This window comes from Falco biarmicus, chromosome 8, assembly GCF_023638135.1.
Source record: "Falco biarmicus isolate bFalBia1 chromosome 8, bFalBia1.pri, whole genome shotgun sequence".
Lineage (NCBI taxonomy): Eukaryota > Metazoa > Chordata > Aves > Falconiformes > Falconidae > Falco > Falco biarmicus.
This window is the reverse complement of record NC_079295.1, coordinates 31636725-31661822: the sequence shown is the minus strand read 5'-3', so window position 1 is coordinate 31661822 and position 25098 is coordinate 31636725. Positions and strand designations below refer to the sequence as shown.

Below are 25098 nucleotides of genomic sequence, written 5' to 3'. Positions count from 1 at the left end.
TATCAATCTGTATTTGGCCCTGTGCACGCTTTTGCATACTTAAAAGCGATAGAAATATCTGATGGGTTAAGTTCTTTTAAAAAAAAAAAAAAAAAAAGATAAACATTCCCATATAGCTCTTGCAACTAAATCATTGCAGTGTTAAGCACTTTCAAGCAAAATAAAGTACATCATCAGCAAAATTAAATCATTGTCACAGACTGACAGTTTTCTTTACATAGAGTGATGAAAATACAAACACTAGATAGTGGAAACAGAAACCCAGTGCCATCTTTATCTCTCTTCTTCAGAGCCGTATCTTTCTTCCGAAGTACCATGTTGGCGTGCTCATCTAACATTGCTGCATAAATACGTAGCTGTCAGTCTAAGCTCAGCATACAGCTGCAGCAGAGCGTGTGCTCCTTCTGTCTTTACCTCTATGGACAGCACGGCAATCCAGTCTGTCGCTGAAACCTGTAATCCGGGCATCACTCCTGGCTTCCACAAGCCCTTCTGTTCAAGTATACTGTGACATCCATAGTTCCTGTTGGTGCTGGATCACCAGTGTCTTTGCACCCTGCCACTGATTCCCCTCTCTTCAGGCGTATCCTGGTTACATTGTGTTATTGCTTCTATTAATTTTAAGAGTCTTTCACAGACCTGCTTATTACTTCGTGTAAAAGGCTAACCCCACTTTAAATCAACCCATGAAGCCAGCATCTCTCTCCTCTGTGGTTAATGTCACTTCTTTTGCTTTCTCCCATGTGTCCCATTTGTGTCTCAGAAGAATTGCATCCTTGATATACTAAAACTCTTCTGATTACGAAAATCTCACAATGAGTTATGCGGTTGGTGAGCCGTGACCTTTCCCTATTGTGTGGTTATGCTCCGTTGCCTCCCTGTGCTCTGCCATCCACTGCTACCTAATGCTTCGTATATTATTATAATTTGCTTATAATGCATTTTGACAGGACCGTACCTACACGGGCTTGCATAGGGAGTCCTGGGCTATGACGGAGGCTCACACGCGCTGTGAAAACTGTGAATTTGGATGACAAAGTTCCATTATGTAAAAAAGCTCAGATTCTTCTCTGTGTGGAATTCAGCATCAAGTTACGAATGTTTTACACCACGGTTACTGAAAGTGTGCTTAAAGCACTGGCAAGTCAATCTGTTTGCTTCAGATGTGAATTTTAACTTGACAGTACCTCCTGAAGGTTGACTTGGCTGCTCAATAATACATTGTACACTAAAATTCCAGGTTACAACCTGTACTTTTTTTCAGCTCTTTGGGATGTGACTATCTTTATTGTTTATTTTAGAAAACACCACTTCAGTTCTAGTACTTGGTATTAAATGTTCTTTACTAAAGCTTTAGACAATTGTCTTTAATAATAAAACCTTGTACTTCTACAGTGCTTTCCATTTGAGTATACTGCAGAAACTGTGATCTGTTAAGCCTCATACAATGCTCCTTTCAGATAAGGAAATGTATGGTCTGGAGTTGTAAATTCCTACCTGACGCTGCAGAGAGAGTGGAGTGTCTGATTTACAGACCTTATATTGTTTAATGGAATGTCCTGCAGGAAAAATGGAAGTTGAAGGCACCAAAACTTAAATTTGCTTTTGTACATGAGACTGGCCTTGCCCCAAGAAGTTGGAAAGAAGGCAGGATTTGCAGCATCTTGCCCATTGTTCTAGTATCTAAATTCTCTCCCCCTGTGCACCACCGATGCAGTGGATGCATTTTGTGATACTAGCAAAAAAAAGCTGTCGAAGAACTCGTTTTGTGCTAGTCAGGAAAGTTTTTAGTCCTCCAGAGAGCAAAGTTCAGTGCTCATATCTGCCTCCAAGATGCTCGCTGGCTCGTCCTACTCAGCTGACCTCTCTGTGCTTCTGGTTTTCCTTTCCTCCCATGTGCCTGTGTTGTCTGTTTAGCTTGTAAGTGCTCTCAGACAGAAATTCTCTGCCACAGTATGTTTGTATATTGCCTAGAAATATGGGGTCACAATCTCAGTTCATGCCTCTGTGTGCTCCTATAATGCCAGTAAATAACAAGGGATTTTGAAGCTGTGAAAGAGAAAATCAGTGGCATTGACCATCCAAGAAGAACTCGGAGCAGCTGAGAACTTTCCCTCAAAAACTAACACTTGCAGTTGAAAACAGGTTGTCTCTATAGGCACAGACACACGACAGAGGTACAGGAGCTTACCCACTTACTGCTTGCTGCAGCTGGGTTACTGGGATGTGCTTTCTGTGCAGCAGAACTGTCAAGTATTTTACCTTGAATCTGGGATAAGAGAGGAGCATAAGCAGAGTGGGTTACCATGACTCAGCTGATGTAGCATAGCTCATTGGGCTGGGATATCTTGTTCAAAGTAGAGCTCCCATACTTGGCGGCTGAGGCTGCGTTCTGCCAGGTATCACAGCCATGCTCTGTCCGGGTGTGCATACAGTCTGGAAACATAAGGTGGAAGGACAGACTTGACTAATCAGTGAGGCTTAAGAATGAAACAGACAAAGAGTACATAGTCAGTCCTCTTGGAAACTCTTCTCTCTCTCTGTTGGGTGCAGATGTACACCATTTCTGTAATTTTTGTACAATACGTGAGCCAGGGTGGAGGAACTTCACTCAGATTTGCATTTCTCTTTGTAAGGATGTGATAGGAGTCTGTGAGAGAGAGAAACGTGAATATCCAAAGATGGTATTATCTGGAGCTGAGTTAAAGATCCATTCTTAAAATGAGAAAACCCTTCTTTCTGATGAATTATTCCATCCTTACTATGCCGATATGTAGCATCCACTTCCGCTCTGATGTGAACAGAGTGAGTGATCGTGTTCACTGGCCAATAAATGCCAGGCCAAAATCAATCCCACTATAGTAAGAGGCTGACTTTTTTTTATAGAGAGAAGGTCTGATTCGGAGATGAAGTTTATGGGAACTAGAAATCCACTGATGTTTTTTGTTACAATTTTTTTTGCATGTTTGCCAGCCTCCATCTTCTAAGTGTTACATTTTGAGGTCTTCCCCTGCTGACTTACTTCCCAGCCACTCCAGAAGAGCAGTGTGACTGGACCAGTCTGTTGATAGCCACTATGGGTGCTTAAGTTTAAATGAAGCAAACAACCTGAGTTTTACCACATCTCAAAGGATCTGAGATCACTTAAGGGAAATCAATTAATAATTTGATAAAACACAATGCAATTCGGTTCATTCAAGCCCCCTCCTCCCCCCGCAATGAATTGACTGAATCCTGTGATCATTCCTCATACCTGTCACTGCGTGCAGCAGTCATCTGTAATTTGTATACTGCAGTATGTAGCAGAACTATTTGCTGAAGCTTGGCATTATGTTCTTTTGGTATTAGTTATCTGTTTATCAGACATGTTTATCACAGTTTTAATAAATTACCAGTGTTGGAACTTCAGAAATGGCCTCTAGTGTATTAAGCTACTGTGCTTTGTTATTAAGAAGTTAGATTTCAATAAGCTGTTATTTATAGAGCACTGTAAATGTGCCTTGTCCCTCAATGCTTCAAAAAGGGAATTTAACTTTCCACTTTTAGACTAAGGCAGCAGATCTTTATGCAGATGTCTGGAGGATTAAATAGGGAAGGAATAGCTAAAGTGTTGTAGCAATGTTTGTATAGTACAGATCATAGAAACCAAAGTTAAACAAGAACATTTTCATGGATTTTTCTGGATCCAGCCTATAGAACTTCTTTCAAAGATTTTTTTCTTCTAAATGCTGTAAGACCCAGCATTACCATTCTCTTTAAATGCTGTAGAATTTGCCCAGAGAAGGGTGGATTTACAGTGGTGCTATCTTGTGTAGACACTGCAAAGTACATAGAAACATAGAAATAAACGTATGTCTTTATCAGCAAGAATCTATGGGTGGTATTTTAGAAGTCTGAAATCTCTTCATCAGTATGGATGAAAAGATTGACATCTTGTAGAGGAATGAACTGGCCTCTGAGCAGCCACTGTGTGAAGGACTTGGTCTGCACTCCTTAAGCATGTGGTTAAACTAAACTGGTCCGGTAGGGTATGTAGATATGTGTTTTATTTCCATTAAAATTGGTAAATACTAAATGCAGTGCAGAGACATTGTCCTTCCATGTTCCTCTTTCCCCAGACAGGGAGAAAATTTTCCATACCTTACTGTGAAATGAGCTGATCCAAAAAAAATTGTAAATGTATATAAGAAATGCAGAAAGTTTTGCCTGGTATAAGGAATCCAGGAAGCTGAATTCAAAGCTTCAAAGTAAGTCTGTTTTTTTTCCAGAGGTACATTTCTCTGAACATACTAGTGCCTTGTACAGTTACTGGAAGGGAAGATGTAAATAAATACACAGGGAAAGAAATTACTCTGCCAGCTCAGGTCTCTAGTGCACAGTAACTGTCATATCACACCACCTCCTGCCCTCCCTCCTCATGCATAACTCAGCGAACAGCGGTGTGACTGGCAGGCTCTGCTTGGGGTGCCCTGCACGGCACGCACAGAGAACCAAAATCACCTCTTACTCCGTGGGCAGATTGAGGAGTCTCCTGTGGGCACTGTGGAGGGTTGATGGAAATGGATGCCTCTACCATTAGCAATCCCTGCAGACCCAAGCCTAGAACACAAGGTGCTGCTTCTGCTGATGTTAGCAGAAACCTGAGGAACTCAGTACCTTTTACAAAATGCTGGGCATCTCACAGAATCAGTCCCTGCTTTTTTCCACAGTAACCCTGTACTTTGTTTTTTTCATCTCCTTCCAAATGTACACAATCTATGTTCTAGTATTACACTATTTTCCCTTCATAGGAGAACAACGTGGTTCTGGTACTGTCTGCAGGCATGCAAGTCTGCCAGTAGCTTGCACGGAGTACTTATTTAATGGAAGTGAGGTTGGTAGCAGGTGGATAGGTTTGTAATAAGAGACCTTAGAAATTGAGAGTGGGTTTAATTTACCCAATAAACATGCGTGTAACCTATTCTTCTCCAGTTTTCATTTTTCAGTTTTAAAGCAGTGTTCTGGTTTCGCACAAAAACCTGCAGCCTCTGTTGTGCAAGTACAGTGCAGGGATTAGTGTATGCTTAAACTATTAAATTCATATGTGGTGTATGAAGTAATTATAAATTGCTGGCCTGAATGTAAAAGCTGGTCCCTAGAAGTCAAAGTGATTTCACATCAGCATTTGAGGATGCACATAATTATTGATAACAGGACTTGCTAGTGACAGGCAGGTACTTTGGTTGCCAACACTGGGATGTGCAGGTGATTAAATAAATCCATCTAGAAAATTTCTCTCAGCAGTGTGTGCTGAATAACTGATTTGACAGCATATGACGAGCTAGAATTTCTAGAGAACTGTTGATCAGCCATCTGAACTGGGAACAAACCATGATACTTGTAATTTATTAGAGCTGTTAACTCTTTCTTTCTGTGTCTGAGTATGACATTTTTATATTCAGATAAGCATGGGGCTTAGCCTTTGTGGTGCCTTTCTGTTAATTTCTAACTGGGCAGTGTTGCACCAGGGTGCACAGGACTTCTGTTGTGGTTCTCCTTCATGTGACTTCCTAAAGATGCAGAAATAACAAACAGATGCCCTTTTTTTTTAATTGAGAAAATCTGCCTGCATAGAACTCAAGAAGAGAAATAGAGATGTGGAGAACCAGGTTTCCATGCAAATAGGCTGAAGGAAGGCATGTTTAACTGCATTTTCAGTTCAGGGACAAAGTTGCTAGTACTCTCATGCCTGTCTGCACAGGTGGCTGGACAGTCCTGCTCGTGGTTTGCATGACTCTTGTCTTACACAGCAGCTGCAGCCCTGAGCTGGTTGTTTCATTCATATGGCATATAAATCTGGTGTTCCTCCATTCTGCACGTAGGCCATATGTTTGTAGAGGAGGTCCTCAAAGTGGCTGGGAACACTGTTAGAAACTGCATTTCTGGAAGAGCAGATGATGGAAGATTGAAGGCGGGGATGTTGGAGAGCTTGTAAGGAGGTAGCATGAGGAGCTGAGATGCTCTTGGTAAGGATGTAAGGGGAGGAACTGCTGATGTCCTGACAGCCTAAAAAAAGTGTTTGCTTGGTTGGTTAAGCACGTGGCAAGTAGGGAAGAAGCAAGGAGAAAGTACCCTCTCCTGTATTTGCCTGTAGCCTGGCACCCAGGTCTGTCACATTTTCATCCAGGCTCTGTGTTCCAGGACCCATGCCATGAAAGTTGTTTTATTGCTGCATGGATTCAGAGGTGTCTGCTGTGCTGCTTTTGACTGACATGTCTAACAGGAAGTACAAAAGTAATCCCAGATGTTTCCTGGAACTTCTGGAGCTGGGAACCTTAAATGACACAGACAACTGAGTAAATGAATCATAAACTCAGAATGATGACTCAACTGAGTGAACAAAAATCTTCTGGTAAATACAGTTTGTACCTTATCCAAGCGTGCAGAGACAGCTTTCAGCAGTAAAAAGAAGTAACATTAATTTGGTTTATTGAGGGAGATGATGAAGGGGAGGGGAGGCACCTAAGTCAGTGTGCAAGAAGTTGGCTATTGAGAAGCATTACAATCAGGTAAGGAGGAAAAGTACGAAACATCCCTTACAGTGCTGTAGTGTTGTGCAAATGTTAAGTAGGTGTCTACCTCACTGAGAAACATATGGGTACACACCAGAAGAGAAAAATCTTTCTGAAGATTTCTCTGTCAAATGTCCAGGATGTAGTTTGATATTGGGGCAAAATGAATCTAAGGTAGAGGAGGAAAATTTCATCTGGCAAGGATGGGTTTGGGATGGACACACCAGTGAGATGCAGGAGGTAGTGCACCAGCATTACACAGGGAGTTTGCACAAAGGAGCCCAAGACAACAAAGATGACAGTAGTGGGACATTTTGATCTGAAAAGACAGCTAATCAGTCAAGCAAAGAAACCAAACAATGCTGGAAAGCTCATGTGAAATCCCAAGCTCAGAGGTCTAAGCCTGCCCAGGACTTCTTACCAGGTCCAACCCAAAGGCTATGACCACAGATGTGTGCGGGCTCCTGGGAGCCCAGCAGGAGGGCATACCTAGGTGATACGTCAGCTGACTGGTGCGTATTCATACCTTGCAGTATAATTACTTAAACACACAAAAAGCTCCTTGGTTTTTCAATTCTATTTTTATTATTGACAAGATGTTCTGCTTTGCAGGGTCATGATTAGTTTCTTTGAGTAACTAGAGGTCATTGGAGTTACTCAGCCTTCCAACTAACTCCTCCCTGTCCTACCAAAGACATGTGTGGGACTTGTAAAACATGCTCTGAATTGCCATATTGCTTAATTATCCTCAGCTCTAATGAAGTGCACCCTGACTAATGGTGCAGTCACAAACAACATGTTCCTGTAATCTGGGCCATCACCAAGAGCTTCTGTTATCGCTAGACTCATCAAGGTGGCGCTTCAGAAAGCTGAAGGGCAGTGTTGCCTAATAAAAACATTTAGGCTCTGAGAACATAGCTGGAGGGGACCAGTGCTCTGACTTGAGCTGTATTTACAACATGTCTGAAAGCTCTGCGGTGCAGGTGGCTGGCAGGAAGAGCTAGGTGTCCCCTAGGAGGACAAATTCTTCTCTGTTGCATTGCTGCAATCCCAGAAGACCCAGAGTATTTGCATTGAAACAGCATCGATTGCTGAAGTAACCAACAATTTTTGTTTTCATCTTGTCCTGTCAAAGCACTGTTAAGGTAAACTGGGGTGTATAACGGAGAGTGCTCTGTCTCTGTTCTTGAAATGAAAGAGCCACCTAACAAGCCGCCTCTTCTGGATTATTTTTTTTTTAAATTAAGTTGTCAAAAATTGATCCAAGGTGCAAGGATACTGTGGTTAGATGAATGTAGACTAGATTTGGGACTGGGGATCAAGATGCTGCTGCACAGTTGTTTTGCAGATGTCAAGGGCTCCTGGGAGTCACCAGTCAAAATTCCTTGCTCTCCTGTGATGGTTTATTGACAAGCTTTCTCATCCAGTGACATATCCCCTCTCAGGATATGGCAGAATGATCCTTTTCAGCCAGGATTTATCCCAGCTCTCACAGAAACACTTCTAAGGCATAAGCTTTTGGCCTTCAGCCTGGATTGGACTGAGTACATGGGAGGTATTTCCCAAGCGACTCCCAGGGAAGGAGAGAGCTGTGCTCTTCCTTTCTCCCACTAGGTCTTTGCCTGTGCTCAGAAAGTCATACTTCAAGCCAAATGGAACTGAATGCTCAGATAATGGTAAAGACAGCATTTTTTTTGAATGAGGTAGAAATATTCTTTCCCCAAATGTTGTATATAAATGCATTTCCTGGGTGGTGTCATTTCTTGTGCTTCTGAGCAAGTGTCTTTGTGGACCTGAGCTGGGGGTGGGATAATTAATCCCCTCTTCTTAGTGGTCTCCTGTCTTTCTCCTGCAAAAACCAGGATTTATCATGTGTCGAGGGGAAAATTTCTATGGAAGCCCAGAGTTTAAATAAATGTATTGGCTACAGTGAGAAGGTTCAAGAAGAGTTCGGATCCAGACCGAACTTTGAAGCCATTTCCTGTGTTGGTAATGGACTGGAGAGAAAAAAAAGGAATCCTGGCTCTTTTAGGGGAGCTTTGGATCTGTATCTGAACTTTGTGAGTCTGGCCTTTCCCTATGTAACAGATCTATTTTTCTTGTACTCAGAATGATGTATTATGTATAATATGGATGTTTATATGTATTTTCACCTCTAGCTAACAATACCTGCTTGAATTTGTTAGGACTATTTTAAAAAAGTGCTGAAGGGAGGAAAATTGCAGAGGGCACTGAATGGTTGGGTATGTTGCTGAATATTTTAAATCTAAAAGTTGTCTCTAATGCAGCTTTGCTGGTCTTCACTTTTCTTGTGAAGAAAGGAGCCTCTTTGCTCCAAAACAGTCAGTCAGAACTGACTGGGGACCCCACATGCTCTCAGCCCCCAGTCAATAGTACCCTCAGCCCTATACGTTTTACTGCACCTCAGGATGTGATCCCACTTGTCTGGCATCACAAATCACCATCCAACCTTTCTTCCCACTTCCCGTCTCTCCAGGTTTCGCCTGTCAGCTCCCATTTGTTGTTTTATCCAGCTCACTTCACTGCAGGATTACCTAGAAGGTGATAATCTTGTAGGTAAATTTAAGGAGGCCAGCAGATTTGTGCAGAACTTCTGGATTTTGCTGTAGGGAAGGTTTTCATTTTGGTGGTGAAAACTGGTGGTTTTATACAGCACTGTTCTCTTTGAAAAGAAGGTGATGGCTTGGTGTGTGGGGCTTATGTCTTGGACCTTCCAGCTGAATGACTATCAGAAGTCGTATTTACACGTAAATTAAAGTCTGTCCTCTGTTAGCATTCCACTTGCTTCTGCCTCTGGACTTCTTACCTCTTTATCATTTGTGTGCACTGTGAGCGCAGTGGGAGATACATATTTACCGGCACAATGCTGCTTTTAAATTGGGGTGTGTAAATTGGCTGGAGATACTTGCTTTTGTTTTGGGAGTCTCCAGACATGGTGGTTGGTGGCATTGTCATGTGACTTGTGCATTTTGGTTTCTCAGGCAACAGCATGGGGTTCAGATGAAGACACCAGGAGGTCCTGTCAAAGTAAAGGGAAAACAGAGGTAAGTTCTGCTTTGCTACAATGATGTTATGGTTAAATTTATTTGCATCATGTGAAATCCACACAGGGAGCATCTGACACCAGCTTGAGCTTGTAAATTTGCAGCAGTGTAGATTTACCACCACAAGCGTGTAATAAGCACCACCAAACAAGCCATTTCAGAGGCCCCCTGTCCAAGTTATTAGACTTGCTCTGCATTAAATTTAAAGGTGATTTCACTGCTGGAGAGGACACAATTTGTGACACATCAAGGAGCAGAGTGGTGGCAAGCCAGGGGTAACATCTTGCGCAGTGGGGTGTGAGGCCGGGCAGGTTGGCTTAGGCTAGGTACTTAGCAGTGAGCCGCTGGCATTCAGCCACATCGGCTTCAATGCTTGTACACGGTTAGAGTTCATCTTTGTATAATTTGCTTGAATATGAGAATTGAATCTGCTAGCACACTGCAGTCCGTTCAGGTGCAGTATCACGGAGCTCCTTTGAAGGCAGGTGCAGTGTGCTAAACAGCAGTTTAAAGTAAGAATTGCTTGAACCAACACATGCTGTCCCAGAAGTTCAGTTTGCAGGCATTTCTGATTCAAACACAGGTCTTTTCTGCCCCTCTTCTGAGAAACTAAAACAAAGCCATCTAACTAAAAGCAGGAAATACTGTTCAAAAATCTTCAGGTCAGGCCTCAACTGAGAGGGTGTCCTGTTGTCCTTAGTACCACACCGCAGAATTTTCCATCTAAACCAAAGGAGTCGAACAAAGGATAAGAGAGAGTAAGCATGATCTTTGCTTAGACATGGACAGTGAAACAGAGAGTGAGTGTGTGGCTGGCCCAAAATGTTGGAATTCTGCCAGGTTTCAGTTCAGTGCTTTAAACACAAGCTTATATGACCTTCCATTGATCATATTAATTTTGTATAATAAACTTTCTGTGATTACTGTATTAACTTTTATAAACATTAAAAAGCTAACTTGAATTTTGCTGGATAGGCAACAATTTGCTTCATGTAGCTGTGGAGAAGAGGAGCATGGGTATTCTAGAACATCTGTTAAGAGTTTTGTGTAGGTTATGCAGGAAAACACCATGGAGGCAAAATGGGTTGGGCTAAATGAACACCAAACGTGGCCAGCCATGAGAAGAACCCAATAGAAGTTGGACAAGATCAAAAAACTGCAGAACACAAGACAGGAGGAATTCTTGAATTTGTCATCTTTGTACTTTTTACTGTGTAAAGAAAGGATTTTACTCTTTTCTTCCATTGTAAAGTTTGTAAGATTTAAATTCTGTCCTATTGTTCATGAAGAATTTGAATTTATAAGCCAGAATTCTTTTTTCAACCCCTGGATAAAGCCATGCATTTGACTGAACAAATTCTAGGATAATTTCAGTTTATCTTTTTTACTGTCATGCCAAAAGAAAGCGATGGTCTGAGTATCTTTGCTGCTGCTGCCTCCCCAGACTGCAAAGGGTTTGCCAAAAAATCCATGAGTGTAATGCCCTGAACAGTTGAGTTTATGCTGATTGTGATCCAGAGCTTGAAATTGTTCAGTGGGCAAAGTGGCAATGGGTGTGAAGTTCTGAGGAACAGTAATTAAGCAGACTGTCAGACACTTCTTGACACAGTTAATGGCAAATGGAGGTGTTGACTAAGAGTCTGACGAGAAGACATGAAGTTACGAACTAAAGGCAGAAGGATCCTGCAGTAGCTAAGGAAACTCAGATCTCCCAGCTCTATATCTACTCTAACCTGTGTCCATCGCTGAGTCACTCTTGGGGCAAGCCTACTCATTCATTGTTTGTTACACTGCAGAGAAATGACTTAACACTAGCTCCCAAAGTACTGAGTTTAGCCTAGCCGGCTGGTGAAGTGCTGTACTCCAGCAAAAGGTCCAGCTCTGACCCAGCATCTCTGCCCTTGGCTGGGCAAATGCAGCAAGTGAGAGCAGCACTAGTGTGAACATTTCCGATTTGGCAGTGCAATGGTGGCACAAGATGCAGAGCTCTGTCTGCCTCAGCTCTGCTTTGTCAAAACTTGACTAATGACAGTTTTCTACCTAGAACAGATGATTTGATGATAAATGTTATGGTTGTCAGGCACTTAGATATGTGGTGATAGAGGCTGGAAATAAGCAGGACCTTTGGCTCTTATGTTAATTCCCAGTGTAGTTTGCGTAAGTTATGACTGGTCCGTTTTCCTTGCCCATTTAATAATTTTGTATTTTAGTGTGAGGTTTTCAAAGCCATCCTAGTGAATTAAAATGCCGTTTTTTCCCCATTCATTGACCATGAGCCAGCAGTGTGCCCTGGTGGCCAAGAAGGCCAATGGGATCTTGGGCTGCATCAGGAGAACCGTGGCCAGCAGGTGGAGGGAGGTGATCCTCCCCCTCTGCTCTGCCCTGGTGAGGCTGCATCTGGAGTGCTGTGTCCAGTTCTGGGCTCCCCAGTTCAAGGGAGACAGGATCTCTGGACCCTCTGGAGAGGGTCCAGCAGAGGGCTACAAAGATGAGGAGGGGGCTGGAGCATCTCCCTGATGAGAAAGGCTGAGAGAGCTGGGCCTGTTTAGCCTGGAGGTGAGAGGACTGAGAGGGGATCTTATCAATGTATACATGTATCTTAAGGGAGAGTGTCAAGAGGATGGGGCCAGGCTCTTTTCAGTGGCACCCACAACAGGACAAGGGGCAACGGGCACAAACTGAAACACAAGAAGTTCCATCTGAATATGAGGAAGAACCTAATTTACTTTGAGGGTTACAGAGCACTGGAACAGCTGCCCAGAGAGGCTGTGGAGTTTCCTTCTCTGGAGACATTCAACCCCCCTGCGTGAGACTCTGTGCAACCTGCTCTAGGTGAATGCGCTTTAGCAGGGGTTGGACTAGATGATCTCCAGAGGTCCCTTCCAACCTTGACCATACTGTGATTCTGGGATTTAGCCATTTTTCTCTTGAGTATCTAAATCAGATTCTTCCTGCTGCTTAGAAAATTTCTTCCTAAAATGCTGAGAGCTTTATCATAAGGAAAACAAGAAGTGAAAGAGTAAAAGCCACAAAATGTATAAGAAGTATAATTATTATGACATGACAGTTACTCCACATTTCAGTACCTATTGGCCAGAGGAAAGGGAGATGAGAAATCTGGGTCTCAGATTCAAAGTTAAAGGTACCATTTCTTCTGACAACTTGTATAGCTCTGGCTGTGAATTTCACCTGCTTATTCCTATATTGAGCTCAGCAACTTGTGTTTGCCTGCTGCACCTTTTTGAGGAAGGCAAAAAGTTTTGAACTGAAGTCCTGAAACAAATGGGCTGACTCTGTGATTTGCTGGCTTGTTATGGCACATCACCTTCCCTGTTAATAACGTGTACTCTATTTCATCTTTGGATCTGGCTTCTGTTTTGAGTGGCTGGGTCTTATTTTGCCCTTCTCTGTCAGGTTAAAGAGCCTTTTAGTTACCAATATTTATTTTGTACAAAGACACTTACATGCTCTTGTCAATTCAGTACTTGGGCTTTTTGATATAGTAAAAAGCTGAGCTCTCCAAGCTTCTTCTCTAAGTCATTTTCCTACTGCCCTTGAATATTTTTCATCTCTTTTCTGCACATTTCAATTTTTCACCTGTATTCCCTTGTCAATCTTTCTAATGCCTGAGTGTGATTAAAAGTTTTCCAACTCTTATTCACCTCTCTGTTCATATACATGGCAGTTTCATAAGCTCTTCTACCATAGGAGATCATGCTGAATTGCCTAGCCACTGTGACCACTAAATCCTTTTCACAGTTGCTAGTCTTGGGATGTAATCTCCCAGTCTGTACACAAAACCCTTTTGTTGCTTGCTCTTTAATGAATAATACCTTACAAAAATGTATTTTGCTTGTTGGGTCCAGCTCACCAACCAGCCTAGCATATATCACTAATATATATATATATATGGTGAGGCATTGGTCTCACTGGTAATTACTGTTTTTGTAAACTTTGAGTTACCCACAAATGTTTGTTAAGAAAAATGTTGATACTTGGCTAGTACCACCCCATTTGAAGCCCTGCTAGATAGCAAGTTTATGAATGATTTCACATTGAGGACTATTTCAGCCCAGTAATTAATCAGATTTTAATCCATTAATGTATAAGTTCTTGAACCTGATTTTAAAGTTAACTCTCTGCAATGTATCTTGTGGTATTAAACACCTCAGAAAAGTCTTTTTTATTTGTTATTTTTATCAACTAAAACTTGTGGTTTCTGCAAATAATTATACATACTTTACTTGCCATATCTCTTGAGATCCATGCTGGCTTCCATGAGTAATTATCCTTATTTTTGCAGCATTTATAAAATGTATCATGATCAACACCTTAAAATTGTCCCCTGGAAAACATTCACATTACTGAAAGACAATGCAAAGAACAAAGTCAGTGTTATGCTGCCTTTCTTTCTGTCTTCCAAATGAAATCACCCAGAAGTTTTAGTTAAAATGAGTGATAGACACAACAGAAGGGGAAGACCTGTCTTTAATTTCATTAGGAGTTGCTGAACTTCTAGTTTGTAATTGGCTTGTCTCTGCGTAACAATTCACATCCACCACGTCTAAGGAATTTTGCCTGACATGGGAAGTTGTGGCTTTCTAAACGTGAGCACTTTGGTCTTTCTCTTTTCTAAACACAGAATTATTTGTTGACTTTTCAAAAGCAGCACGCCATCATTTCAAAACGTGAAAAGGAACCCTTTGTGAAAATGGCAACTCTTATGTGCTGTCCTAAGAGATTTGCTTAGCCAGGAAAAGTATGATGCACTAACAGCGCTTCTGGAGCAAGAAAGAACATCTGATAGGCATTCAGCTACTGGTTTTCCCATTGTATTGATAGTTTGTTCCTTTTTTTGGTGTCATGTCCTGATGCTGGTGCTTATGATTCACATGAGGTTACAGGGAAATCCTAGCCCAAGGCTTCAGCCCAGCTAAATGGTTTTGGTGCAGAAATTGCTGAGCTAATGGAGGAATCGGCTCTTTCAGGCCTTCAAGTGACTCTGTCACACAGAGGATGTGCCCTCTGGTTATCCAGTGGAGCTGGGAATCTCCATGCCACTTACCAATAATAGATGTCCAGGTAGGATAGGCACCATATAAATTCCCAAGCAAGTAGAAATAACTGGGAGGCGGTCAGATATTTTTTCTCCCTTTGTAACTGCGCTGAAAGAACTGAACCCACGTTCCTAGTACTTCTATCAATGCAGAATCAGCCCCCAAGTTTGATTCGAAGTCCATTAAAGAAAACTTGGCTGGAAAAATCTTTAGCAATTCTTTTTGCGATCTATTGCTCTCAAAGGAGAAAGACAGCTTGGTCAGGGCATTGGCTTAGACTGATTAACGGAATTGTTTGTCCAAAGGATTAAATATAGATATCTGAAAGCGTGTTAATAACAGCGCTCAAGAACATGTTAGGTCTTGATTATTTTTTAACAAATTGGGATGAAATGCAACAGATAATTGTTTGCTGCACTCTAAAATCCTGTTGAAAGGGGTAACATGGGGTTCTGCTGGCTGATTCTCTGAAATCCAGGTTGTACTCTAGGAGTTTGTGTTCCTTTACCGAGGACAGCAGACCATCTGAAACAGCTATTTTTCTCATACAGTGTGTAACTGTGTTTTTTCAAATATATCAGTATGTGATGAAATAGTGTTAGCAAAAAAAAAAAAAATAATTTAAAAGGAGATCTCTGACACCAGGGCTTGAGTGGTTTATTCAAAGTAAAAGGCCAATTAAAGTAGGGCCTATGTATGACTATGCTTTCAAAGAAAAGTACATCTGTACAATGAAGTTAAGGGCTTATGACATTTCGGCTCTCCCATGTTCAGAAATGACAAGAATCAACTCAAGAGGCACCTACAGCTGGCTTATTCACAGCATCCTGAAAATGTCTTTTTGAATTTTACCCCAAACCAAAGCTGGCAGGAGGTCAGCCCCTCCATTTGCTGATCTGTCCACATGAATGAAGGGAGTAACAGGGCACCACTCTTGGTTCTTGGGTTTGAAATGCGCTCTTAAAGCAGCCTGACATCTCTATGAGCTAGAAAGAGGCCTGGGCCTGTCCAGAGTCATGAAAGTTACAGCACTCAGACAGACACATTCAAATATTGGATGTTGCAAAAAATGGGATAAATGAGGATAGGCTTAAACTCAGGGGGGTGGGAGAGAGGGGCTTCAGTGAAATTTATCCTCTTCGTGACATTGAGACCCTGTGCCCTGTAGGGTTGAGCATTAGAAGTCATGTACTCTTCCTTTCTAGGAAAACAAGGGTCATTAGAATGGAGAAGAGGGATATCTGCTCAATTTAAGGCCTTACTTCAAAAATGGATGAGTACCAGGTAATTTTGAGGAAGGAGCAAGAGCCCCAAAGTGAGTAACATGCAAGTCATAGGAAAATCAGATGCGCTTAATGCTCTGGCAGTGAGCCACAGGTTTTTATCAGCTCTGCCATATATTTAATAATAATCCCAACTAATATAACTGGGTTATTCTCATTAACCATATAAATACCCAGTCTTCCCCCTTTATTTAAATCTTTAATCTTTTGATCCCAATAATATCTTCTGGTGATGAGATTTGCAGACTGATCATACACAGACTTAACTGTCTGCTCCATAACGTGAGAGCAGGATCCAAGTATTGTCTTGTCTGGACAGAGTTGGGTTCAAGCTTGCCAGATTTTCCAGCTACATTAAAGCCTGTCTGAATTTTGCCTCCTGCATGCCTAGAGTTTTCCAGCCACATGGGAAGAAAATGTATTAAATAGCTCCTATTTTCTGTAGGGGGCTGTGAGATGATTTTACTAACCAGTTGTCTCAGCTACAAATTGTTGCAGAGAGCAGCGTGTTGAATGACTTTTCGAAGCAAATCCAGGCTGGTTTAAGGAACACAGAGAAAAGACTGTGCCTTGCTAGTTATTTTGAGAATAGAGTAGAAAGAGGATCTAATGTAAATCTCACTGATAGTGTCTTGAGAAAAATCCTGCAAGCTGGGGCATTTAAGTGGTTCAGTTTCTCCTTTGCTTTTCTTAGAAGTTTTCATGAGCTGATGTGACTGGCAGTGGGTACAGCAATAAGAGGGATGAGATGAGCACCGTATTCCTCTTTGGGCCAGGCATGCTAGAGAGGTTTGGTCTGGTAGCTGGAGTTTTGTTGCTGTCCTTCAGGATCTCCTCTGACTTAGTGTGTCACCATGGCAAGTCCTTTAGCACCTGCATGTTTTGATTCACCTAGCTGAGAGAACAGGGCAGATAATGTACAACTGTTTCAGAACATTAAGTTGTATAAATTGCTTTGAGACTAGTGTATGAAATGTACATATTATCATTGATTTTCCTTCAGGAGCATGGAGCATCATCGCTAAGGCAGGTCCAGGGAAAATACGTACTCAGTGAGTTCATAGGAACACCTATGGTTGGATATGGCCCACACCTAGTAGTGTCTATTTTTAAGCAGAGTAGAAAACATCCAGTAGTCACCCCGGTTCCTGCCTTTTACAGCCAATGAAATAATCAGTGACCTTGGTGCATCCAGTTCCCTGAAAATGATCAGCTGTCAAATGTTTCCAGTCTAACACCTGAACCGTATTGACTGTGGTCTTTTGCTCTTTGCTACCACAGCTGGGAATGGGCTGGAAGTCACAGATTAAATATTCCAGTGCAAGTTCAGACAGCAGCAGATATATTTGCTCAGTATGGTGTCTCCTCTGTTTCTATAAATAACTTCTGCTTTGCATTGAATGGATAGAAATAAACCCGTGTTTAATTAGGCTAAAATAACACAATATTTTACTAGCTTCCAAAGTCCTTACCAAGCCAAGCTACTGCACCTTGGAGTAAAGTGTGCTACAGATGCATCACTGCCAGTAGACTCCAGAAGATCATCCAGTACATGACCTCATAGAGAAATGCTTTTTTGTGTGCTAACTTCTCAACTGGGAAGATTTTTAGAGAAATTGAAGTCTGTTAATCTGTAATATAGTTCTGTGCAAAGAAGAGAATTCTGCAAATTAGAATTTTAGATTTCTGCAGGGCAGGGGTTTAGTTAGGAATATATTGAAGTACCTAGGCAGGAAAGGGTCCAGCAACGTGACTGGTATTAGCTGATTTAGGTCAGAAACTATGCCCAGGCTCTGCACAAAGCAGAGAAAGGTGCAGGTGGAGGGGGAGCAGATGGGTACTGTCTTACTGTGTGAAATTTGGATACAGAGCTGGATTCTGGGTTAGATGCCAAATCAGTCATATTCTGTAAACAAAACCCTGTTGGGAGAGGAGCCCATACCTTTTTTTGTAGCATCCCCCCCAAGAATTTCTAGTACTTTGCAGTTAAATATGTAGTGGTCCCAATATTATGTGGGATTGAATAACTGTGCTCTACAGAAAGAGGAATTACTTAATGCACTCATGAAATGCAGACATCTCTGGGGCAGGGAATAACTAACAGGGCTCACAGCACCACATAGCAATGACAGCAGAGGGCAGAGGGGCTGGCAAGCCCTTCATCTTATTAAAAGAAGTGATGAGACCTCTATTCTCAACGCACAGCAGGTGGGACTGTGCTTCTCAAGGTCCTATTTGATAGACTGATGCGCAGTTACCATGACTGATCTGCTTCTGAAAGAAGACGTGTTGAATGAACCCAGCTATGAATTTAAGCTCTCGTTTTTGGGTGCCAGACATTATGTATCTGATCCCCAGTGTCCTTGCAGAGGCTCAAGGCTGGCAGCGCTTTTTGGTGCTTTGTAGCCTCTGCCTGGGCTGGGCAAGTGCTCCTGGGCTGGCTTGGGAGTGCAGTCCCGGTGATCTTCTCCATTTGAAAGCAAGCCACACGTCCTGCCCATGCAGTCGCTTGTCTGTGGCTAGTGCTAGTGGGTTTCTGCTAAATGCCATCCTTCAACGAGTTCATTTCCATACAGCAAATGAAAGGAGATGGCATGTAAACCAGCTAAGCAAGCCTCTTCCTTTCCAGATGATAGGGAGCGTTTCTACACTGCTGAATCTTGCAAATGAAGTCTTCAGGGAGATGATCAACAGTGTGGAGCACTGTGAGACAGGGAAGCTCACAGAGTGATTGCTGCTTACAGAAGAAGTGGTGTCTGCAGCTGTAGGCTCAACTTAGTGGCAAATTATGATCTGTTGGAGGGAGGAAAGCAAAGCAGCCGGGATAACCCAGCTGAGGGTATTATTTTTTAACAAGTTTCCTTTTCTGTTTATGGTAGAATATAATAGACTTTCTTCACTTGGAGCCCTGCGGATGCCATTTGTTAGCCATTGCTGTTATCCTTTCCTCTGAGGTGGCCCCAGAGCCCAGGGCAGGCAGGCTGATGCCAGGGTACTGTACATCTCCCCTCGGGGCTGTTTGGATGAACCTTGGGGCAGGCAGCTCTCAAGTCTGGCACTGCCTGTGGGAGTTGCATGCTAGTCTTGCACCTCCCTTTCCCCATGGGCACTGTTAGAAAGTCCCTGCCTTCTGTGGCCTCTTCCTCCCCCACTGCTTACCTCCCCAGAGATGCTCAGTTAGCCTGATCTGTAGTCCACAGGTCTCTGGATCTGACTTTGTGGGGAGAGAGACCGTGGCTCTCTCCAACAAAACAAAGGAGATTTTTCTGGAAAAAGCCAGCTGCAGCTTTGTGCTGCTACCCCTGCCCCAGCATGGGGTGACAGGAACCCCATGCTTTTGGGCACTGGCGTGTTGAGGGAGTTGCATATTTGTACAGCAAGTGGTCACGCAGCTGAGAAGAGGGGATTTGCTGTTTCTTACTGGCCTGACCTGAAAGAAGAACTCCTTCTACCATGGAAAATTCTCAGCACACAATCCTTGTGGGAGGCAGGAAGTAACAGCCTGTTCAAGCACGAGATTCTCCTGACCAACCTGGTCTATTAAGGAGAAGTTCCTGCTGTTTTCCTGCTGGCACTGGTGTGAATTATAGTGCAGATGGACCTGCTGTCCTTCACTGGAGTTTATGTCTGGGTAACGTTTTCAAAGCTGCAGCATTACTGGAAAAAATAGGTCAGAAGTATCATCATGAAAAGAGGGAGGATTTCTCCTCCAATCTAAGCAGAAAGTGGCACTTGTGTAGCTAATACAGAGCCAACCTGATGGATAACATCCTATCCAGGGATTGTGCGGGGCTATGATTAGAGAAATAACCAGCAAATTGGGCTTGCTTACCTAGACCGCTAGCTCCCTACAGCTATGCACTGCTTGATCCAACAACCCTCAGTCCGAGTTAGAGCTAAGGAAGGTGTATTCCAGCTGCAATACAGGTAATTTTTTTTTTAATGTAATAAACAACTCCACAGTCTCCTTTTCAAAAATTTGTCTCTGCCTTGTGTCCCTATAGGAAGAGTGCCAGAACTATGTCCGAGTGCTGATTGTTTATGGCAAGAAGGTTTTTACCTGTGGTACCAATGCCTTTTCACCAGTGTGTTCCAGTCGACAGGTCTGTTTTGTCTCTTTTACAGTGATGGAGAGGGCTGGGCACGTGCTCTGGGGAAAGCCAGTCATTTGGCAGGGCATGATGGCTGCAGAGAATATGTTCTAAATGTAGCTGGTCTGAAATTATTTGGGTTTTCTTCTTTGTGTCCCTTTGGGCTGCTTCGGGGCAGTGGGTGTATCTGCAGGTGGGGAGCAAGAATCTCGTGTTATGGGTGAGCTGGCTCTGGATAAAGTACTGCTCGTGTAAACCTTGGGTATGCTGTTGAAAATGGGGAATATAGACAAGCTTAGCTGTGAGTACTCCTGAGCTGAATACTTAAATGTTTCCTTAAAATAAATGGCAAAACTCCCTTTGTCTTCAAAGGAGGCAGAAGCAGGTCCAGAGCAATGTTTATTTTAATGTTTTTGAATGGCAGTATGCATTCAGGAGCTGTCTGTGGAAGATTAGAACCCTGTGCTAGCAGCAGGAACACCTGATTAAACTGAGTGGGTTGGGCCCTACAGGGTTTATTGACTGGGGAATTACCCTTCTTACAAAGCAATAGGATCAGTGAGGCTCAGATACAACTTCTTACGTTGGCAAATGATGGAAGTAAAGATCAATTTACAGTCATCACTGACAATACATTCTTATTACGTTGGCAAACGATGGATGTAAAGATCAATTTACAGTCGTCACTGACATTACATTCTTATAGCTGCCTGTTTTTTTTTAAATGAGGGTTTTGCTCATAGGTACTCGTGGGCAAACTGAATTCTCTATACCAGTAAGAAAGCCAGATGCTCTTTAAATTCTCTCCTCTCTCTTTTTAAATACAGGTAGGAAATCTTAGCAAAATCATTGACAGAATTAATGGAGTGGCTCGGTGCCCGTACGACCCTCGGCATAACTCGACAGCTGTGATTACATCACGAGGAGAACTCTATGCTGCAACTGTAATTGATTTCTCTGGACGGGATCCTGCTATTTACCGCAGCCTTGGAAATGTTCCCCCACTTAGGACAGCACAATACAACTCCAAATGGCTCAATGGTAAAGTCATGTGGGTCATATCTTAGCAAGAGGAGTATTAAAGTCAGCTTGACAGGCTTGTAAATCTTTCCCTCTGTTTTTATACTGAGATCCAGAATTACGATGGGGAAGGGCTTCTGGTGCAATAATCGATGCAGCTTAGAAGACATTTAAAAATAGCCTGGAAGTATTTCAGAGAAGTTGATTTAGAACATAGTGGGTCTTACAGGCTGCTTAACATATGTATGGGTCTGTGTCTTGTGAGATGACCAAATACATCATTTTAACAAGAAAACCACTCAAACATTTGAGGATCAAAACCAACTTAAAGCATCATATTGTTGACCTAGTTCTGCACAGTGTTAAGCACCCTCTACTTCCATTGACTCAGATGAAGATGGTTGGTTTCAGTGCAAGATAGTCCGAAAATGAGAAAATTCACAGCACGTTATGTTCCATGTGAAACCATGCTGTTGTGGATTTATAGTTATTAAAAGCAGCTGTAACCCCAGTGTGGTAATACCCTGCATCAAGCAAGCTATAGAATTTCAACCAGTAATTCTTGCATTGAGTCCACACTTTCTGACTGGGGCAAAGCACATCTTATCTGAGGAGACTGTAGTGATGGAGACCCCAATATTCCATTTCCCCTCTCTCCTTTGACCCAGGTAAGTTGACAAGATATTCAGAATCTTTCTATTGGATTTCAGGACCTTTCAATCAAAGATACGAGCAGTGGGACTGTGCACTCTCTGGAGCTTAATGAGACTGAGCTAGGCTGCTGCAGGCATATTGAAGTCAGTATGGAGAACCAGAGTTTTAGGAGAAGGTTGTCATCAGGCAAGACTGAATTAGGACCAAGAAGCAGCATAACCCATATACACTCAATAGAAATATGTGCCTCTTGTCTGTGCATGAATGAAGAATTCAGAAGGAAGCCACACTGGAACAGTGAAGCTTAAGGAAAAACAAACAGAATCTGAGTTTCTAGTCTGTGATTGAAAAAACTGACGTGACTCTTGGATTTATAACTTTGTGCAGCACTGGTGACATTGGAGTAATTTCATCCTGTTCTGGGTACTTTTCAACAAGAAGCAGAAAACTTGAAGATGATTCAAAGAAGAGCCATGCAGTGATTTGAAGCTTGGAAAGCCTGCCTCACAGTGAGAGACTTAAGGAGCTCAATTTATTTATCTTTCTGCAAAGGAGATAAAAGGTGTTTTGTTCATGATATGGAAGTACTTACATCAAGAGAAGATTTCTGGCAGGATAAAGTTCTTTAATCTAGCAGACAAGTCATGACAAGAGCCTGTGATTGGAAGCTGAAACCAGATAATGTCAAATGGAGAAAGTAGTACAGGTTGCAGCTGGGGCAGTCTTTAGTCGGCTGAACGAGTCACTGAGAAAAGTGATGGATATAAATCCATGTGACATTGTCCAGTAAGATCGGATCTCCTTTGAAAGATGTTCACCTGTTAGTTACTGGATCGGATGGTGGAGTTACAGGGTGAAATTCTCTGGTTCATGTTAGTCAGAAGGTCAGACTGGTGATCACGATGGTCTCTTTGAGGTTCACTGTTTGAAGGAGAAAGTTTGAGGGGAGATGCTCTGCGGTGCCTTCCCCTCCGTACCATCGTCTGCTTCCCAAACCTGCCTTGCAGCAACATCACAGCATCAGTCTGCCTTCCTCTTCCTTCACCACGACTCTGTTCTCCTTTCACTCCTGGGATGCAGCATTAAAGGAATTCTGTATTTTCCTTTCTTCTTTGAGTATTACTCAGAAATGAACATTCTAAAAGCACCCTATCAAACCAACAAGATTTATTTTTGTTTAGTCAAATATTATTCGTATCTTTTCCCTTTGCCAAAGAAACTGTTGGGATAAAAGACCATGCACTTTAAAGCTTTGTTAAATACCCAGTTCAAATATTTGCTACAAAACCAATTCCAGGTTCTTTTTAATTTTTGTGAAAATAATAAGCATAATTCTAGGAGAAAAAACGTTAAGGAGAACTTACTTCAGTACCGTTAGTCTGTGGCATGGTTTTGTTTTGCAGACATAAGATAATCTTTTGTGCCTAGAAACTGGAAAGGCTGCATGATAAAAGCCAGATGTGATTGCACTGGGAGAGTAGGTTGAATGTTTCAGTACAGCAGTCTGGGGAATTGGGCGGATGCACGCAGCATATTTAACACATCATAAGGTGCACTTCAGCAGTGAATAGGTGAAGGAACCCAATGGGAAGGCTTTATGTTGTAAAATGAGTATAGGTACAGAGACTAGTCATGCATATGCAAAGTGTTGAACTCTGCTTTCACTGAAATCGGTAGCAGCCTTGCCAATAGAGTGGGGAAACATAGGGGCCTTTCCAAGATCTGAAAAATGGAGCTAGAGCTGTATCCCCATATATCATTATTCCCATCTACTGTTTCCATGTCCTCTGCTAACTCCAAAGTCCCTGTGGTCCCAGCTTCGACAGCCTGCATAAAGGGAGCTGGCAGTGTGATGCATCGTGCAAGTCAGTGAGTACAGATTGATTTCTGACCTGTATAAGTCTCTTCAAATGTTTGTTTTACAGAGCCTAACTTTATTGCTGCCTACGACATCGGTTTGTTCACCTACTTCTTCTTCCGAGAGAATGCGGTAGAACATGACTGTGGGAAAACAGTGTATTCTCGTGTGGCAAGAGTTTGCAAAAATGATATCGGGGGGAGATTTTTGCTGGAGGACACATGGACAACTTTCATGAAGGCCAGGCTGAACTGCTCCCGGGCTGGAGAAATCCCTTTCTATTATAATGAATTGCAAAGCACCTTCTACCTTCCTGAGCAAGATCTGATCTATGGTGTCTTCACTACTAATGTGTAAGTTGCACTGTTTTTACTGCCCTTCTATCCCCAGCAGTCTGAGACTAACAATATCTGAATTTCTTAGACAGTCTGCACAATCATTTCTGAAAGATCCTTTGGTTTACATGAAGGAATAGACAAGTCTGTGTTATCCGTCATGGTAATATGACCTTTAGGACAATGTTTTTAATCTACGGTTCATAGGTTCCTGGAGTCCATAAAAGCTGACTGTGCAGTTCTAGGGTAACTTAATTTGATATAAACCTGGGCTGTGACAGACTTTTGACTTTTTGTAGTAGCAATGCTACTTGTGTAGCTCAGAAAGCTGGTCTGAAAATTACCCAGGAGCAAAACGTAATTAATTTTCAGCCAGGCTAACTGCCTGGACAAGCTGACAGAATTGTGTAGATGTTGGGGCTGGCCCATGAGATGAGCAGGTACATATGCTTGGGAGAGAAGGACTGGAAGGAGGAGAATGAGGCAGATGGGATCACAAAGCCTAGGCTGAAATCAACAAAAAATGCTGTTGAATAAACTTTGTAGAAGCAAGGTCATGCAGGCTACACAGCATTTGACATTTCCAAGGGGCACTGTACCTCTGCTACAGACTGTTTCAGGTCCACAAATCAAAAGCAGTGTTGGAACTCTGAGGGGAAGGCATGATTTCTGAAACTTTATAATCACCTCTTCTTGGCTTGATATTGAAAAAACTTGTAATTGGAATGATTTAGTGTAGCTGTGAAAGCAGAAAGGAGAAGAGGAGTTAATTAAAAAATATATTAAAAAACTCATAATGTATATTTTTAAGTCAGGAAAACTCAAGTAATTTTTCCTGTGCAGCCCAAGGCTAGGATGATAAGTTTCAAGCTATAACCAGTCTGCACAGTATTGAGTTTCAATAATACATGTTCTCCAGGGGGGTGTTATCCTGATGTGTAAACTAGAGAATGAAAATCTGAGTTAGTTACTCCACGTGACAAACAAAGTACCTTCCTCATGCTGGGAAGCCAACTTCTTTGGAGTTTTTGTGTGCAATGGAGTACCGTTTGATATGAATAATGGACTGTTTCCAAGAAGCCCACAGCAAACCAAAGAGGTGAAGCTTCACTGAAGTACAGGCCTTGCTATTTTGGTGTGTCACTTGCTGGTGTGACAGGGCCCTTGAAGTCACAAAGCGTCAG

The 25098-nt window shown here is 42.4% G+C and overlaps 1 protein-coding gene across 5 annotated transcripts in view; it reads left to right on the top strand.

Moving 5' to 3' along the window:
• SEMA5B (semaphorin 5B) overlaps nucleotides 1-25098 on the top strand; it is a 281838-nt gene that overhangs the window by 188499 nt on the left and 68241 nt on the right. For all 5 annotated transcript variants that reach the window (XM_056349625.1, XM_056349623.1, XM_056349624.1 and 2 more), the window contains 4 exons: nucleotides 9554-9616; nucleotides 19961-20059; nucleotides 20875-21088; nucleotides 23647-23932. In XM_056349625.1, coding sequence (XP_056205600.1) covers nucleotides 9554-9616; nucleotides 19961-20059; nucleotides 20875-21088; nucleotides 23647-23932 — 662 coding nt within the window. The remainder of the gene's footprint in view (nucleotides 1-9553; nucleotides 9617-19960; nucleotides 20060-20874; nucleotides 21089-23646; nucleotides 23933-25098) is intronic.